Source organism: Pelodiscus sinensis, chromosome 2 (assembly GCF_052426305.1).
Source record: "Pelodiscus sinensis isolate ZL-2025 chromosome 2, ASM5242630v1, whole genome shotgun sequence".
Classification (NCBI taxonomy): domain Eukaryota; kingdom Metazoa; phylum Chordata; order Testudines; family Trionychidae; genus Pelodiscus; species Pelodiscus sinensis.
The window spans coordinates 39,655,223-39,673,077 of record NC_143053.1 but is presented as its reverse complement, the minus strand read 5'-3'; the positions used below and the strand labels follow the sequence as shown (position 1 = coordinate 39,673,077).

General features: G+C 41.8%; 1 protein-coding gene across 5 annotated transcripts in view; it reads left to right on the top strand.

Annotated features, from left to right (window-relative positions):
- POP1 (POP1 ribonuclease P/MRP subunit) overlaps positions 1–12,223 on the top strand; it is a 45,608-nt gene extending 33,385 nt beyond the window's left edge. For all 5 annotated transcript variants that reach the window (XM_075920313.2, XM_075920316.2, XM_075920318.2 and 2 more), the window contains 4 exons: positions 1,080–1,271; positions 2,240–2,394; positions 5,005–5,325; positions 10,821–12,223. In XM_075920313.2, coding sequence (XP_075776428.2) covers positions 1,080–1,271; positions 2,240–2,394; positions 5,005–5,325; positions 10,821–11,475 — 1,323 coding nt within the window. In that variant the 3' untranslated portion in view covers positions 11,476–12,223. The remainder of the gene's footprint in view (positions 1–1,079; positions 1,272–2,239; positions 2,395–5,004; positions 5,326–10,820) is intronic.
- Positions 12,224–17,855: the final 5,632 nt, after the last annotated feature.

Below are 17,855 nucleotides of genomic sequence, written 5' to 3'. Positions count from 1 at the left end.
AGATAGAATAGATGGAATGGAATAGAAGAATTCTATACTCAGTCGTCAGAGGCTCTGGTAGCTTTGAAGCTTAGGACCTTCTACCCTATAGCTGCTTTTAGCTTTGGGAGAGGAACACTGAGGTGTCCTGAACTCCGATGTGTTGGTGGTAGTACGGCAGAACAGTTCAGTTCTTTGTTTGGTCCCTGCTTTCGCAACGGACGAGTGCACTGTTCATAGTTCACAGGCAGAGCAGTTTCCCATGCCGCAGGGCCTTCGCCACAGCAAGCAGAATGAAGCTCTGTGATGTCACAACCTGATGGTGTGGGAGCAGGTAGCTGAGGGTCACGTAACTGGGCAATTGCCACAGCGGTGGGCCAGAGCACCCTGTTGGTGGCAGTGAAGTTAGGTCTGGTCTGTCACTGGCCTGGTCCCCGCCTTCACCATGGTCTCCAGATGACAAGGAACGACTTTCCTCCAGGTGATACAGGAAAAACTGCCGACCCGATCTCCTCAGGAACTGAGGTTTTATAGAATCCAAGGTGGGAAAACATCAAAGGTTTCAAGTACAAAGCATAGCGTGACAAGTGCACGATAGGAGGCTTGTGCAGATTTGGTGCCATGTGCACCCTGATGGTATCGTGAGCATAGCCACGTGCTGTGTGCAAAATGATGTTTTGGCGGCAAAGTCACTTGGGTTCCATTTAAAGTCCTCCTTAGTTCAGACTCCATTTTGATTTTTTAATATGAGCTGTAACAACTTTCTTACTTTCAGCTACAGTGCTTGCTCTGTAATACAATAATGTGGAGCATGGATGTGAAAATCCTGCTCCCCCCCCTTTTTTTGAGGGGGGTAAGGTGAAACATGACGAGATTCATATTTCTCCCAGGAGCATCCTACATGTATGTGAACCATTTTTATCTCTAGGTTAAGATGGATTCAAATGTACTTAAAATAACCCAGGCAGAATTCAGATTTCTTTATTATACACAGTGAAAATAGGCAATCATTTCATCTGTAACTGTAATAACTTGCTGGAAAAAGAAAAATGACTGCTAAATTACTGAGTATTTTTCCAACTGCTTGTATTCCATACCAGGATTTAAACCGTATGAGAGGTGAACTGTTGGTACCTGGCTCACAGCTTGACTTGGGTCCTCGTGAATCCAAGATTCCTATACTCTTGGTTCAGCAGCCAGGGAAAGTGGCTGGTGAAGATCGACCAGGATGGGGAAGTGGCTGGGATATCTGTCTCCCAAAGGGCTGGGGCATGGCTTTCTGGATTCCTTTTGTAAGTGGCTTTCATTACAAATTATAGGCAAATAGGACAGGTTATAAAGTTAATGTACTCTGATGTGTGTACTAGAGAAAACTTGTTCTTGTGCAACCTGCTTACAACTGCTGGGTCAAAATGTCAGTTTAGAGAGAGCTGATGGAAAGAAAAATAAAACAACCTAACATTGAACCACTTCCGTTATTGGTCTAATAATGGATGTTTGGACAGAGAATTTATATGGAGGCAGAGTGAGCAGACCATTGCTGCTTTATAGTTTGTCTATTTCTTTAAAATATAAAATAAATACAAAATTTTAAGGAAAAAGGTGTATTCTAAGAGTTTGCCAAAGTTCTTATTTAGCCCTTACTGCCATCCATGAAGCCTAGCACTAGGTCAACCTCTCCAGTAGGCTGTCAGCTGAGGGGTCTTACACAACACAGGCTGGGAATCTCTAATTTCATCGGTCCTGAAACAGGAAAGCAAAGTTTAAGTTATGCTGAATGCTCTTACCTTGCTGTTTGGAACATTCTGTTCTCATCATTCAGAGGATGGTTTGTTATACTGCTATGCAGTTGGCTACTCAAGTTCTGTGCATACGGGTGGAACAATTGCAGTAATCCGTTGCATAATAAAAGGTAATTGAACAACTTTGCACAGATGATATAACCCTTGTGCCAACACTTAAAGTAAGAATTTTTTAAATAATTCTCTAGGTTTGTTGATGGTTCTAAGGACTTAATAGAGTACAACTAGCATTTAATTCAAATGAGTTTTTAGAATGTGACATGCAGGGCTTGACGAACGGCAGCGAAAGCTGGAAATGGATGACAGGAGAGGGATCTCTTGATTGCCTGTTCGGTTCACTCCCTGTGGAGTTTCTGGCATTGGCCACTGTCGGAAGACAGGATACTGGGCTAGAGGGACCTTCCGTCTGACCCACTATGACCATTCTTATGTTCTTACTAATGTTGTTTACCTTACAGATATATCAAGGCGCAAGAGTAGGTGGCTTGCAAGAGAGCTTGAAACATTCCGAATATAAAAGAACACCTCATATTCCAAATGATTACCCAGACTGTCCTGCTGGAGTCCAGTTTCAAGAAGATCTAGAAAGCATTCTTCTTGAAAAATTCAAGAGGTGAAGTTAATTTCTCCAAGACTGATTGAGTGCCATTTTAATCAAAACTCAATATGCCTTAAAATAGGGGTCAGCAACCTATGGCTCACTAGGAAGCCGGATATGGCTCTTGAAGCTTGAGCTCAGCTCCCCTTGGCTCCCCCTCAGCAGGGAGCCCACGGACACAGCAGGCAGCCCCCAGGCAGACTCCCCTGATTGCTCTGCCCCCGAATGCTAGAAAAGCGGCTGCTGGGCCGTTTTTTTTCTCAAACTGTGAGCCTGGATGGGAGAAGGGAGTGGTGCTTCGTGGCTGCTCCTGCCCCAGCACAATCCCATTTGCTGGTTTCTGGCCAATGGAAGCTGCCTGTTTCAAGAACAGGCATTGTGCAAAGCACCAATCCTCCTTCTCCTCAGACTGTTATTCACAGAGCATATGGCTCTGCAGCCTATGCAGGAGCGGGGCAAGCTCCTGAGAAATCTGCTGGGCTGTAGTCTCACTGGTAAGTCTCCTGACTAGAGCCTGCCTCTGGCACCCCTGCCCTCCTTTCCCCTCCAGCTCTTTGCCCTCTCACTCCTACTCCCTATATCACATAACCCAAACCCTCTGCCCCCCTCCCGAGCCCATACCCCCTCCCAGAACCTGCGTCACAGTCCCCTGCTGCTCTAGGTCACAATCCAAACGCCTGCACCCCAGTCACTTGCCTTAGGTCACAATCCTGTGTCTCTGGTCACAATTGCCTCCTTCAACCAAACTCAGTGGCCCCTGGTTCAAAAAAGGTTCCCCATCCCTGCCATAAATAAAGATAATGTTGAAACCTTTTGTGTTGGACATAAGATTTTATTTTATTTAAAAAATGAAACCTGGCTAACAAGCCCCCAATTGGAACCCAGCCCCCATCTGGCCACAGCATCATAACACTACTGCATTCCCTCCCCCCCACACACACCAAACCTGAGCCTATCATACACCTGAACCCCCTGCCCTGAGCCCCTCATACTTCCACATCCCCAGACTCCTCCACCCCCACATCCTCAGTTCCCTGCCGTAAAACTCCTGCACCGCACAATACCCCAACCTTGTGCACTGAGCCCATCATACACTCCAACCTCCTGCCCTAAGCCCCTCATACAGCTCAACCCAGATTCCTGCACCCCACATCCCCAACCCCCTGGCATAGATTGACAGAAGACAGCCTGAATGTGTGGGTGAAGCTGGATTTGACCTATTATGATGTAAACTTCAAAGAAATGCATGAAAAGATGCAGCAGCAAAAATCCCATTAAATAAAGTCTGTGAGTACAATGTTTCATTTATGCTATTATTAATCATGTCAATTATCAATAATATTCAGTTGTATATTTTCAGTCATGCAAATAGGCATTCTTATATTGCTCTTTGTTGACCACTTGTTCTGAATTTTTATGTAGTTTAGCTCTTTGGTTTGAAAAGGTTGCTGACCTGCGCCTTAAAATTCCCTGTGGCTCAGTTCAGTTTCTAGACTGGTGATTTGTGTTGAGGCTTTGTTAGTATTTTAAATCTCACTATATTAAGAAACAAAAGTCCATGTTATGCAGATTAAGTGCTTTCCTCTGAATAAATTAACTAAAAGCCTATTCCCAGAGTTCTGTTCAGAAAAAAACCCTAATACAATTGTGCATAATACAACAAAGTAAAACAAAGCCATACATTTCAAATTCAACATGTAGGGGAAAACCAGTGTCTGCCAAATGAAGGATAAAATTGGTGACAAGACATTTTGGTTTTATCTATTTAAAGAGGGTGCAAGAAACTAGAGAAAACACAAAAATTAAACTTATTATTGAGTGTATTTATTTTCCCAAGTAAATGAATGGTTATATTCTAATTCTTTGGCCAGGTTTTCTTAGAAAATAACCTCCCAGAGCATACCTGAAAAGCCTTTTATTGTATTTGAGGTAGATTCACCATTTGTCAGCTAATGTCAAATACACACATAATACTGTAAAGTGATCGGAAGCTTGGCAGTTACCTTAGATTATGCTTTTATATCCAATGTGTAGTCTCTCTTTAAAGAAATGTGGGAATTGTCTGCATTTCAGTAGTATTCTCAGGGTCATCATATAGAATATTCAGGTTCTTTGGGCTCAGCAGAACAATGGTTGCCTCAGAATGTAGGACAACTGGAATTACTCTCTGGGCAAATAAGTGTCAAATGTTCTGCTTGCTGCCGAGGAGAAGAGGCTAAGGAGAAGACTGAATAACATTGGGCACAGCAGTGCCAGCAAGGAAGCAGAACCCTTTGCATTGCAGAAGTTTAGTTACATACCGATTCTGTGTAGAACTCAAATTTCCAGAGATTCAGAATTTGTCCAAAAAAAAAAAAAAAAAAAAAAAGATGGCAATTAACTTTTTAATCTTGTTAAGTTGATTAAAATACAAGGGAAAAAAAGATGCTTAGTTTTTTGGTAAACTGGGCCCTGTCACTTAATTTTTTTTCTAATGATTTGCAAGTTAGCTGAATAGATTATTTTCCTTTATCTGGTATTTCAGCATTGGATTTTTTCTTTATTCTTAAGGTGCTCTGTAATGAACATTGTTTCCTTGCTTCCAAGTTTTTATGGGACATTTTTCTATTTCCTTTTTTCTTCTAGACGCCCACCTGCAAAAAGGGCAAACTACGTCAAACTTGGCACCCTGGCACCTTTCCTCTGCCCATGGGGGCAACTAACCAGGGATTGGGAAGTGAGAAACAAAGCTCAGGAAGAATCTGTGCTTGCTTCATCCCCAGACAGAATGAGCTGTGCAATTGAAAGTCAGGTTCCTTGTGATCCCAACCCTGGATTGATTATAGAAGATTCTCAAGGTGACAGGGTGACATGCTCGCAGGGTGACATGATGGAAGAAAGGACGACGATTCAAAATTTATGTACAGAACATGAAGATGCAACAAGTAATGGCTTCTTTGTTGTTAGGTATGTAGGAGCGACTCATCAGTATGTACTGTCCGGTGTGCTTATTATTAAAGAGGGATGACTTACAGGGATGACTTACTTATAGCTGCAGCGGCACAGGAGCCAAGAAAACAGAGCTGTAAACAGGGGAGTTTGAGTGGGAGTTTGTAAAGGGAGTTTGGATTGTGGGACTTGTTTGGAGTTTGTTTTTGCTGTGGAGAGGGTGTTTTGGTTTGTTTTTGTGTTCACCGGACTAATAGGATTTTGGTGAGAAAGTAGATAAAACATAGAGGCATTAGTGGCCATGGCCCAAGTAGTAGAGAACACAAGGAGGATGATTGGATGTGGTAGCTGCAGTATGTACATGATTCTGGAGGGGGTACCTGAAAGGAGTTTTGTTTGCATGAAGTGCCGCCTGATAGAGCTGATGGAAGAAAAGATCCGAAGACTGGAGATGCAGGTGGAAACTCTGGTCGAGTTTAGAAGGGGGTTTGAGCAGATGATGGGGCAAAGGCATGACATGGCTGAAGGGGAAAGCTTAGATATGCAGATGGAAGCAGGATCAAGGGCCTCAGAGGGGGGACTGCTGGGCAAAGAAAATGGACAGTGGAAGCATGTGACTCAGAGGACCAGGCAGAGGAAAAGATGGGTCAGTGAAGGAAAAATAGAGCTCAAGAACAGGTATGTGGAGCTGGAAAATGAAGAAGGGGTACAGCAGGTAGATAATGAAGATGGAAGGGTAAAGAAGAAGAGAAGAGTGGCTAGTCCCATAGATAAAGGGGAAGACTTACTGGAGACAACACCAATAATGAGCATTAGGATTACAAGGGAAAATAGGAATGGTAAGGACTTGCAGCCAGAGAAAGCTAGAGATAGACCAGAGAATTTCACTGTCACTAGGAAAAGGCAGGTCTATGTGATTGGGGACTCCTTATTGAGAAGAATAGATAGGCCTGTAACCAGAGCTGATCCAGAGAATAGAAGGGTGTGCTGTCTGCCAGGTGCTAAGATACGAGATGTGGAACTGAGGTTGAAGAGAATTATTAAGGGAGCAGGAAGGAATCCATTGATCATCCTTCATGTAGGAACAAATGATACGGCTAGATTCTCGCTGGAACGAATTAAGGGAGACTATGCTAGGCTGGGGAGGATGCTCAAGGAAATTGAGGCTCAGGTGATCTTTAGTGGGATTCTGCCTGTTCCTAGAGAAGGGCAACAAAGATGTGACAGGATTATGATGATCAAGAGATGGCTTAGGCAGTGGTGCTATAAGGAGGGCTTTGGGATATATGGTCACTGGGAGGCATTTATGGATAGAGGACTCTTCTCTAGAGATGGACTTCACCTAAGTAGGGAGGGAAATAGACTTCTAGGATGGAGGCTGGCTCAACTTATTAAGAGAGCTTTAAACTAGGAATTTGGGGGAGATGGTTGGGAGATGCCAAGGTAATCTCTACGCCAGATTTTAACACTGAGAGGGAGGAAAACAAAGTAAGAAAGGATATAGCTGGGGGTAGGAGAATGTACATGAGGAAGGGTACGGTGGATACTAGTCAAATAGGTCATATTGGAGGTACAATGTCCGGGCCAAATTGGGTAAAGAATGTGAATGAGGCCAAACAGCAAAAATTAAGATGTTTGTACACCAATGCGAGGAGCCTAGGTAACAAAAAGGAGGAACTAGAGCTATTGGTCCAGGAAGTGAAACCAGATATTATAGGAATAACAGAAACATGGTGGAATACTAGGCATGACTGGAGTACAGGTATTGAAGGGTATGTGCTGTTTAGGAAAGACAGAAATAAGGGTAAAGGTGGTGGAGTCGCATTGTATATCAAAGATGAGGTAGATTGTAAAGAAATAAAAAGTGATGGAATGGAGAAGACAGAGTCTGTTTGGGCAAAAATCACATTGGGAAAGAAAACTATTAGATCCTCCCCTGGGATAGTGCTTGGGGTGTGTTATAGACCACCGGGATCCAATTTGGATATGGATAGAGACCTCTTTAATGTTTTTAATGAAGTAAATACTCATGGAAACTGTGTAATCATGGGAGATTTCAACTTTCCAGATATAGACTGGAGAACAAGTGCTAGTAATAGTAATAGGGCTCAGATTTTCCTAGATGTGATAGCTGATGAATTCCTTCATCAAGTAGTTGCTGAACCAACAAGGGGGGATGCTATTTTAGATTTGGTTTTGGTGAGTAGCGAGGACCTCATAGATGAAATGGTTGTAGGAGACAACCTTGGCTCGAGTGATCACGAGCTAATTCAGTTTAAATTAAATGGAAGGATAAACAAAAATAAATCTGAGACTAGGGTTTTTTATTTCAAAAGGGCTAACTTTAGTAAATTAAGGAAATTCGTTAGGGAAGTTGATTGGACTAAAGAAATTATGGATCTTAAAGTGGAGGAGGCCTGGAATTATTTTAAGTTAAAGTTGCAGAAGCTGTCAGAAGCCTGTATCCCTAGAAAAGGGAAAAAAATTATAGGCAGGTGTGTTAGACCAAGCTGGATGAGCAAGCATCTCAGAGAGGTGATTAAGAAAAAGCAGAAAGCATATAAGGAGTGGAAAATGGGAGGGATCAGTAAAGAAAGCTACCTTATTGAGGTTAGAGCATGTAGTGAGAGAGGCTAAAAGTCAGGTAGAGTTGGACCTTGCAAAGGGAATTAAAACCAATAGTAAAAGGTTTTATAGCCATATAAATAGGAAAAAAACAAACAAAGAAGAAGTAGGACCACTAATTACTAAGGATGGAGTGGAGGTTAAGGATAATCTAGGAATGGCCCAATATTTGAACAAATACTTTGCTTCAGTCTTTAATGAGGCTAATGAAGATCTTAGGGATAATGGTAAGTTAACAAATGGGACTGAGGATAAGGAGGTAGATATTACCATATCCGAGGTGAAAGCCAAACTTGAACAGCTTAATGGGAGTAAATCGGGGGGCCCAGATAATCTTCATCCAAGAATATTAAAGGAACTGGCACATGAACTTGCAAGTCCATTAGCAAATTTTTTTAATAAATCTCTAAACTCAGGGGTTGTACCATTTGACTAGAGAATTGCTAATATAGTTCCGATTTTTAAGAAAGGGAAAAAAAGCAACCCGGGTAACTATAGGCCTGTTAGTTTGACATCTGTAGTATGTAAGATCCTGGAAAAAATTTTGAAGGAGAAAGTAGTTAGAGACATTGAGGCTAATGGCAATTGGGACAAATTACAACATGGTTTTACAAAAGGTAGATTGTGCCAAACCAACCTGATCTCCGTTTTTGAGAAAGTAACAGATTTTTTAGATAAAGGAAATGCAGTGGATCTAATCTACCTCGACTTTAGTAAGGCATTTGATACAGTACCACATGGGGAATTATTGGTTAAATTGGAAAAGATAGGGATTAATATGAAAGTTGAGAGGTGGATAAGCAACTGGTTAAAGGGGAGTCTACAGTGGGTCATACTGAAAGGTGAACTGTCAGGTTGGAGGAAGGTTACTAGTGGAGTTCCTCAGGGATCAGTTTTGGGGCCAATTTTATTTAATCTGGATGATCTTGTAAATTGGAGTGATAGCAATAGGATGAAATTTAATAGTGAGAAGTATAAGGTTATGCATTTAGGTATTAATAACAAGAATTTTAGTTATAAGCTGGGGACACATCAGTTGGAAATAACGGAGGAGGAGAAGGACCTCGGAGTCCTGGTTGATTATAGAATGACTATGAGCCGCCATTGTGACATGGCTGTGAAAAAGGCTAATACGATCTTGGGATGTATTAGGCGAGGTATTTCCAGTAGGGATAAGGAGGTGTTAGTGCCATTATACAAGACATTGGTGAGACCCCATTTGGAATACTGTGTGCAGTTCTGGTTTCCCATGTTTAAGAAGGATGAATTCAAACTGGAACAGGTACAAAGAAGGGCCACTAGGATGATCCGAGGAATGGAAAATCTGTCTTATGAAAGGAGACTCAAGGAGCTTGGCTTGTTTACTTTAACCAAAAGAAGGCTGAGGGGGGACATGATTGCACTTTTTAAATATATTAGAGGGATAAATACCAGGGAGGGAGAGGAATTATTTAAGTTTAATACCAATGTGGACACAAGAACAAATGGATATAAGCTGGCTAGTAGGATGTTTAGACTTGAGATTAGACGAAGGTTTCTAACCATTAGAGGAGTGAAGTTCTGGAACGGCCTTCCAAGGGAAGTAGTGGGGGCAAAAGATCTATCTGGTTTCAAGATTAAACTAGATGGGTTTATGAAGGGGATGGTTTGATGAGATAACATGATCTTGGTAACTAATTGACCATTCATTATCAGTGGGAAATAGGTCAATGGAGGGATGATAGGAGTTACTATAGAGAACTTTCTGGGTGTCTGGCTGATGAGTCTTGCCCACATGCTCAGGGTTTAGCTGATTGCCATATTTGGGGTCGGGAAGGAATTTTCCTCCAGGGTAGATTGGCAGAGGCCCTGGAGGTTTTTCGCCTTCCTCTGTAGCATGGGGTACAGATCACAGCTGGAGGATTCTCTGCATCTTGGGGTCTTCAAAGTATTTGAAGGCTTCAATATCTGAGATATAGGTGAGAGGATTATTCTAGGAGGAGTGGGTGAGATTTTGTGGCCTGCACTGTGCAGGGGGTCAGACTAGATGATCATAATGGTCCCTTCTGACCTTAAAGTCTATGAGTCTATAAGGTAGGCCGTGAGTATCCAGAATCTAATTGAAAACCACCCACACTCCTGGAGGGGATGGGGAAGTGAATTCTCCTCTGATAAATCTCTACCCAAGTGGGGAGGGTGAGATAAAAAGCCTTCTTGGGAGAAGGAGAACCTAGGAAGCTGTTCTCCTACCTTTCCTCATGGCGAGTGGGGAACCTCTTTTAATAAGCAGTTTGTCAGTACTTGCTTTGGAATGGGCATGCATTGATTGCCTCCACTGGGAAGGCTATTTAGAGGACTCAGAGCCGTTGGTAGGGAGAAAGTGTCATATTTTTATAAAAAAGGAAAAATATGAAAATGCACCCAGCAAAGCTCCTATTACAGTTTCAAAGCTTTATCGCTCTTGATATGTTTACTTGTAATTCCATCTCTAATGCATGGGGTGTGGACAGTTGTTCTGACTACTCATATTTGTATAGAGTGAACGAAGATCTCGTATGACTTCTAGAACAGTGATTAAGCAAGATAATGCCATGCTAGCGCATGTGAAAAGACGTGTCTGGGTGTCGGTGAGGGTGCATAGCAGCATATGAAAATAGTGATAAAATGTAAAAAAGTAAATCTGGCATTAAACTCGAAGTCAAAAGTGCTGAAAATGTAACTGATTTTTAAGTGGATTGTGACCCTTTTCAGTGAACAGTCCTATACCTGTGTTTTTGATTTTATAGTTCTCTTTTCTCATTTTAAGAGCTTTACAAAGGCTGTCCAAGGTAGAATCATTAATTTACAATGACTCTTCTGAGTTGTAATACTTTGAGCATCCTCTAATGCATCTCTTAAACTTCATATAGGAGCAGAAAACTGTTAAGGCAGTTGTCAGCCTGGTGCCGGCCTACTTGTGGAAAAGGTCAGAGGGTACGCCCTGCTTCAAAACTTGGACAGAAAGAAATGACAGAAGAAGCTCTCTTACCAATCTTCAAGTGCTACCGAAGGGCGCTGGTGTGGGTCAGCTTGTCTCTGCTAAGAAAGGGTAGCCCTGAATTACATGCTATGATATGTGTTCCAACCCAGGAGGATTTTCTACAGCTTGACAAAGACCAGCTCTTCTGTGGTCCTCAAGAACCCAAACACCGCGACATGTTCAAACACAAGATACTGAAACTAAAAGAGAGAAAAAAGAAAAAGAACAATGGGAAGGCCCTAGAGAGTGGTGCTTCTCATGCCCTGGAGGCAAAGGCAGTTGAGGAGCATAAAGAACTAATTCTTGGCTTATGGCCTGACCCTCTACCAGATGTTACTTCCCACTGCTCTAGAATTCTTTTAGGGTTTGTCACTCAAGGGGATTTTTCATTAGCTGCTGGTTGTGGAGAAGCATTGGGGTTTGTTAATTTGACGGGGTTACTACATATGTTATCTAGTCAGCCAGCCGATAAAAAAGGGCTTGTTTTGTTAAGAACTCCAGCGTCTCTGCAATACAGATTTGCTAGACTTAATATTGAAGTATAAGCATCATATTATAATGTAATAAGGTACCGATATTACCAAAGAAATTATTCCTTGTTTAAAGTCTATGGACTTGTCTCAAATCTCAAGAAATACTTGTGTACCCCATGTTTGTAAAGGGCAATTTATCTTCCTTCAAGCTAACTTGTTAATGAGCTAACCTGTTGATCATTTATCATGTTTATATAGCTCAAATACTTTTTCTTCTGAATGTCTGTATCAGTTTCTGTTTTAAAACATATGTTGGCTTATGCATCTAGAAACACTTTCTGATACTTTTTTTCTAAAGGGCATACTATTTTTTGTTGTTGTTCCAATGCAGTTGAAGCCAGCAATATCTAAGATCTTTCACTTTACAGTGTTTCCACTTCAAAAGGCTTTTTTTATATGGCTGCTGGACTCTGATTACAGTCCATGCTTCTGGTAAATGCATGCCGTCTGGACCTGTGTATATAGCAAACAACTTTTCAGAGCCTATTTAGTCTTGCTGTTGAACAGGTTTGGCTGCTTCAGAGTAAAGTTCTGTAACTACCTTAACCATAGACAGTGTAGACTATTTGTTTTCATTGAAAATGTTCAGTGCTTAAATGAAACAAATGATTACATTCTATGTTAAAGGCTGTGAAACACTGACAGCAGTATGTGTTGGAACTTACATGAATCAAAGCTTTAACTTTTTTCTTTCTGAATCAGTGTGAACTTATTAAAACAGCATTTCCTTTTCAGAATAAACATTTTTTGTTATCGAGAAGTGGTTTTGGCCTACTATGTGATGAGAACTCTTTTAAAATTGGAAACTGAACTACGTAATTTGAAGGTGTGCTGAAGTGCTTTAAATGAGACCGTTAGGATCCTAGGCATAGTGTGAAGTAATGCAAATTAGTGGTTACCACTCAAGAAATCGATATTGGTATCATTGTGGATAGTTCTTTGAAAACATCTGTCCAAGGTGCAATGTCAGCCAAAAAAGCTAATAAAATGTTAGGAACCATGAGGACAGGAATAGATAAGACACAGAAAATATGTCATTATAAAAATCCATGGTACACCCACACCTTGAATACTGCATGTACTTGTATCTTACCCCATCTCAAAAAAAGTTATATTAGAATTGGGGGGGGGGAAAGAGAAGGGCAGCAAAAATGATTAATGTTATGGGATAATTTCCATATGAAAAGAGATAAAAAAGATGGGGACTGTTCATCTTAGAAAAGAGATAAGGGAAATATGATAGAGGTCTATATAATCATGAATGGTGTGGAAGAAGTGAATTAATGACATGTTTGTTACCCCTGCATGAAACACAAGAACTAGGGGTCAAGTAATAGGCAGCAAATACAAAAGAAACAAAGAAGTGCTTCTTTACACAATGGTCAATGTGCGGTACTTGATGCAAAGACATATTGTGAAGGCCAAAAACATAACTGGGTTCAAAAAATAATTTGGTAAGTTTACTGGGGATAGTCCATCCATGACGATTAGCCAAGAGGGTCAGCGGCACAACCTCATGCTCTGGGTGTCTTTAACCTCTAACTGAGAAGCAAGTACTGGGTGACATGGGATGGATCACTCACTCTGAAGCATCTGGCTACTGTTGGAAGACAAGAAAATAGTCTAGATGGACCAGTGGTTTGACCCAATATGTTATCTACAAAGAGAATACAGGGATTGCATTTTAAAATAGGTAAATATACTTTCTAATGCAACAAATGAAAATAAGTTTGTTTTTTACTTGCCTGCCTAGGAAAGAGTTGTGTTATGCTTTTACATATAGCTTCAATAACACTTTAAATAGTTGAAGAACTGCTCTAAATGTATGGGGTATCAGCTGTTGCAGGAGAGAGAGAGAACCTTGAACTCAACTCTTGAAAGTTAGTCTTTAGTTCTTCTTTACCTCTAATGACAAATAATTATATCTTACAACTGTTTTCTTTTGCTAGTTTGAGATTTGAATGGTTCTTATTGTGAATTTAGTCCTTGTGAAATGTGCTGGAATCTGCAGTTTGTTTACAAGATTGGTACAGCAGGAGAAATTTGTAGTAAGAGCATCACTGTACAGTCCCAGTATCTCTCTGTCTCTCTCATTCATTACTGTTTACATTTAAAAATCTCTAAAGTTGCAGCCATTCTTGAGTTAAGGACCTTTGATAATTGTAAAATGGACAATCATGGGGAGTTTGCTAATACAATTTGTAGCTAACACAAAGAAGGAATGGAGTGTTGATACGGAGGAAGTGCAGAATATCACATGAACAGATTTGGATGTCCTTGAAAATTGGAGTAGTAGAAATGGGATGAAATGTAATAGTGCAAAGTCAGTCATGCACTTAGAGACTGCTAAGAACATTTGCTATAAACTGGGTATGTGTTACTTGGGAACAACAAGAGAAAGACCCATGTGTATTAATTGATCACAGTATGACTATGAATTGCCAGTGTGATGCAGCTGTGAAAAAGGTTAAGGCAATTCTAGAATGCATCAGGAGAGGTATTTCCAGTAGAAATAGGGAAATGTGTTCACAAGGCCCTTGTGAGACCTCACTGGAATTGTGTGCAATTCTGATCTCCTGTGTTGCAGAAACATTAATTCAAATTGGAACAGGTGCAGAGAAGGGCTAGGTGGATGATCATAAACCTGCTTTGTAAGAGAAGACCTAAAGAGTATGGCTTGTTTATTGAACAAAAAACAAGGGCTGAAGGGAGAAATGATTGGTCTCTAAATTTATCAGAGAGATGAACACCAGTCAGGGAGAAGAGATAAGTTCAGAGTCTGTAGTTTAATTTGGGAAATAAGTGGATATAAATTGGCCATCATTAGGCTTAGGCTTGATATCAGATGGAAGCTTCTAATCATCAGAAGAATGATGTTCAGCACAGCAGTGCTTCTTTAGAGGCTTTCACATTATCTTTAATTGGTTAACTGATTAATGGGGGAGCTGATACCATCGCAGTGGTTCTGGAGTAGGGACATGAATAGTTATCTGGGTGGGCTGGAGCAGCTCTCTGCCCGCCCTGGGCAGGAGCCTGCTCCAGCCCCGCAGTACAGGGGCTGCTCCAGCTGGTCCGGCCCCAGCACCTGTAACAGTGAAGCCTATTTCTGGATGAGAGTAATGTTCTATCAAGGACTTCCTTCCAGGCGGCTTTAGATGAGGCAGACTCATCTCACATAGGCTGTGTCTACACTGGCATGAATTTCCGGAAATGCTTAAAATGGAATACTATTCCGTTTTCAGTTTTTCCGGAAAAGGAGTGTCTACATTGGCAGGCTGCTTTTCCGGAAAAGCCCTTTTTCCGGAAAAGCGTCTGTGGCCAATGTAGACGCGCTTTTCCGGAAAAAAGCCCCGATCGCCATTTTTGGGCTGTCTACACTGGCCCTTTTCCAGAACAGTGTTCCGGAATAAGGCCTTAAGCCCGAGCAGGAGCAGAATAGTTTTTCCGGAATAGCGGCTGATTTTGTCCAGTAGAGCATCGTTGCTTTTCCGGAAATTCAAGGGCCAGTGTAGACAGCTCGCAGCTTATTCCGGAAAAGCGGCTGATTTTCCGGAATAAGTGGCCCAGTGTAGACACAGCCGTAATGTTTAAAGGCATTGTGATGCACAGAACTTCCTGACTACAGGTCTCTGGACTTCCACCTGAAGTCCAGTAAACTGTCCCAGATCTTTCTTTCTATGCCTCAGGGTTTTCTGTGGAACAGACAAATTCCAGACTATGTAGCCTGATGGACGCCAGAACAACTTTAAAGTCCTTGGGATCCATTGGACTGGATAGTCACCAACACTCCTCACATCCTCACCTCGCTTCAGTGGTGGCTGAACCTTCAGAATGTCTGGGCTGGGGTCCCCTTCTCTACCCAGCAACCAACTCTAGTCCTAGTCAAGAACATGTCAGCAGTGGGCTGGGGCACTCACTTAGGCAATCTTAGGATGCAAGACCTTGGGACTCTTCAAAGGGTTATTCAGCCAGCAGAAGCCTCTATTCCTGTTGTACTGGACTATCTCCTTAATTTAAAGCAGCAAGGCCTGGCGGTAGCTTTCGTAAGAGTACACTTGGCTATCTCAGCCTTCCATTCCGGCTTAGCGGGCCAATCTGTGTTTATGGATCCGATGGCCGCCTGTTTTCTAAAGGGCTTGGACAGACTTTGTCCTCAAGTAAGTCAGCCTGTCCCCCAATGGGACCTTAATTTGGTACTGTCTAAATTAATGGGACTGCCCTTCGAACCTCTAACAACATGCTGCCTCTTGTATCTTGGAAAGTGGATTTCCTAGTGACTATCACATTGTCCAGGAGAGTTTCTGAACTCAGGGCATTGATGCAGAGCCTCTTTACACAGTCTTTTATAAGGACAGGGTCCAGCTAAGACCACACCCAGCCTTTTTACTTAAGATGGTTTCAGATTTTCATGCCAGCCAGAGTATTTTTCTACCGTTTTTTTACCCGAAGCTACATAATTTCAACAAGGAACACGTGCTCCACTCCCTTGACATTTGGTGGGTCTTGGCCTTTTATCTGGAGCATACTAAATGGTTCAGGATGTCCACCCAGTTGTTTGTGTCCATCGCGGACAGGATGAAAAGCATCCCAACTACCTCTCAGAGAATCTATTCGTCACAACCTGCGTTGGGACCTGTTAGGATCTTGCCAAGATCCTGGCTCCTCCACTGACTGCCCATTCTGTACTAGGGATATTGCAATGCATTTATTTTGATAACCTGTAACCACTGAAATTATGCCATTACCCACCTTCCAGAGTGGATGCAAACTTTGGAAGGGTGGATCTGAGATTTTATTTAGGTAGACTCTGAGTCCCATCTCCTGGGAGAAGTGCTGATTGGGTGTCACCTAAAAGGAACACGCTTCTGCATCATAGCTAAAAGAAACACAGTTACAGTCCATAACTATTTCTCTTTTTTTGAGTAGACCCACCCTCCATCCCCTTTGCATTGAAGTCTCTATGGGCATTCAGGGCCCAGGAACCAAGAGGGGTCAGGGCAGTGCTGCTTCATATAGCCAGGGAAGGAGACACTGCCACAAGGTATGAATATCATGGATACTGCTATGCAAACTCTTTCACTCTGATGCACTGGGCATGCACATGCTTTAGTGGAACAACATCTGTATATCATCTTGAAGGGCCTCTGCTACAGTAATAATTTCTTTATGGAGGGGATGGTATGATGAGATTGCCTACAATCACATGTGGTCGATCCATGACTATGACTAGCAAATATTTCCAATGGCCGGAAATGGGACACTAAAGGCGGATGACTCTGAATTACTTCAGTGAACAATTTCCCAGATATCTGACTGGTAGGTATTACCCGCAAACTCAGGATCTAATTGATTACTACATTGGGGGCCAGGAAAGAATTTTCCCCCAGGTCACATTGGTGGAGACCCTGGAGTTTTTTGCCTTCCTCTGCAGTATGGGGCATGGGTCACTTGCTAGTTAGAACTAGTATAAATGATGAATTCTCTATAATTTGAAGTCGTTAAACCAAGATTTGAGGACTTCAGTAACTCAGCCAGAAATATGGGCTTATTGGAGTGGTGAGTGAAGTTCTGTGGCTTGGGATGTGCAGAAGACTAGACTATATGATCATGGTGGATCCTTCTGGCCTTATAGTCTGTGTTAATGTACTGTAGCCTATGTACAACATGACAAAACACACTTACCAACTAGTGGGAGTTATTCCTAATTGATATTTTTAAATAGCTGTACTCGCTCTTAATATAGAATTACATTAATTGAAGTTGATTCTTTAGATTAAAACTGAAAATCCAAACTGCTATTTTAGTGACTATTATACTTTCTCTACAGATGATATTTGTAAATGAATTCAAACATTTAAGTTGTAAATAAAAACTGCAAATGCAGGAATTGAAAATTTTTTCTGGAGCCTTTAAATATTTTAAGTTCACATTTTAAAGATTTTCTTTTTTACATTGCATTGCATAATTTATTTAGCCTTTACTCGCTTAAACTTAAACATAGTAATACTTTGTATTTTATAGGAAATCTCAGACTGTGGAAAGGGGGTTGCTTTTCCATAAGACTAATCAGTACATTTCTAGTAGTGATTAGATATTGATTTGTTAGAATTTTCCTTTAGGTATTGCCAATAATTACACACCCAGTGCACTAAGTATGAGGTGAATGAATTTTTTTATATGGTTCACCTGAGTATTGTATGCTCCACTTGTTCTTTAATGAATTACAGGCAGTCCCCGAGTTATGCGGCTCCGACTTATGTCGGATCCGCACTTACGAACGGGGCTTTCTCGCCCCGGAGCTCGCAGGCAGCGGGACCGCCCAGAGCGCTGGGGTAGAGCAGCTGGGGTGCTGCCGGGTGACCTACCTGGCAGCCCAGCTGTTCTGTCCCAGG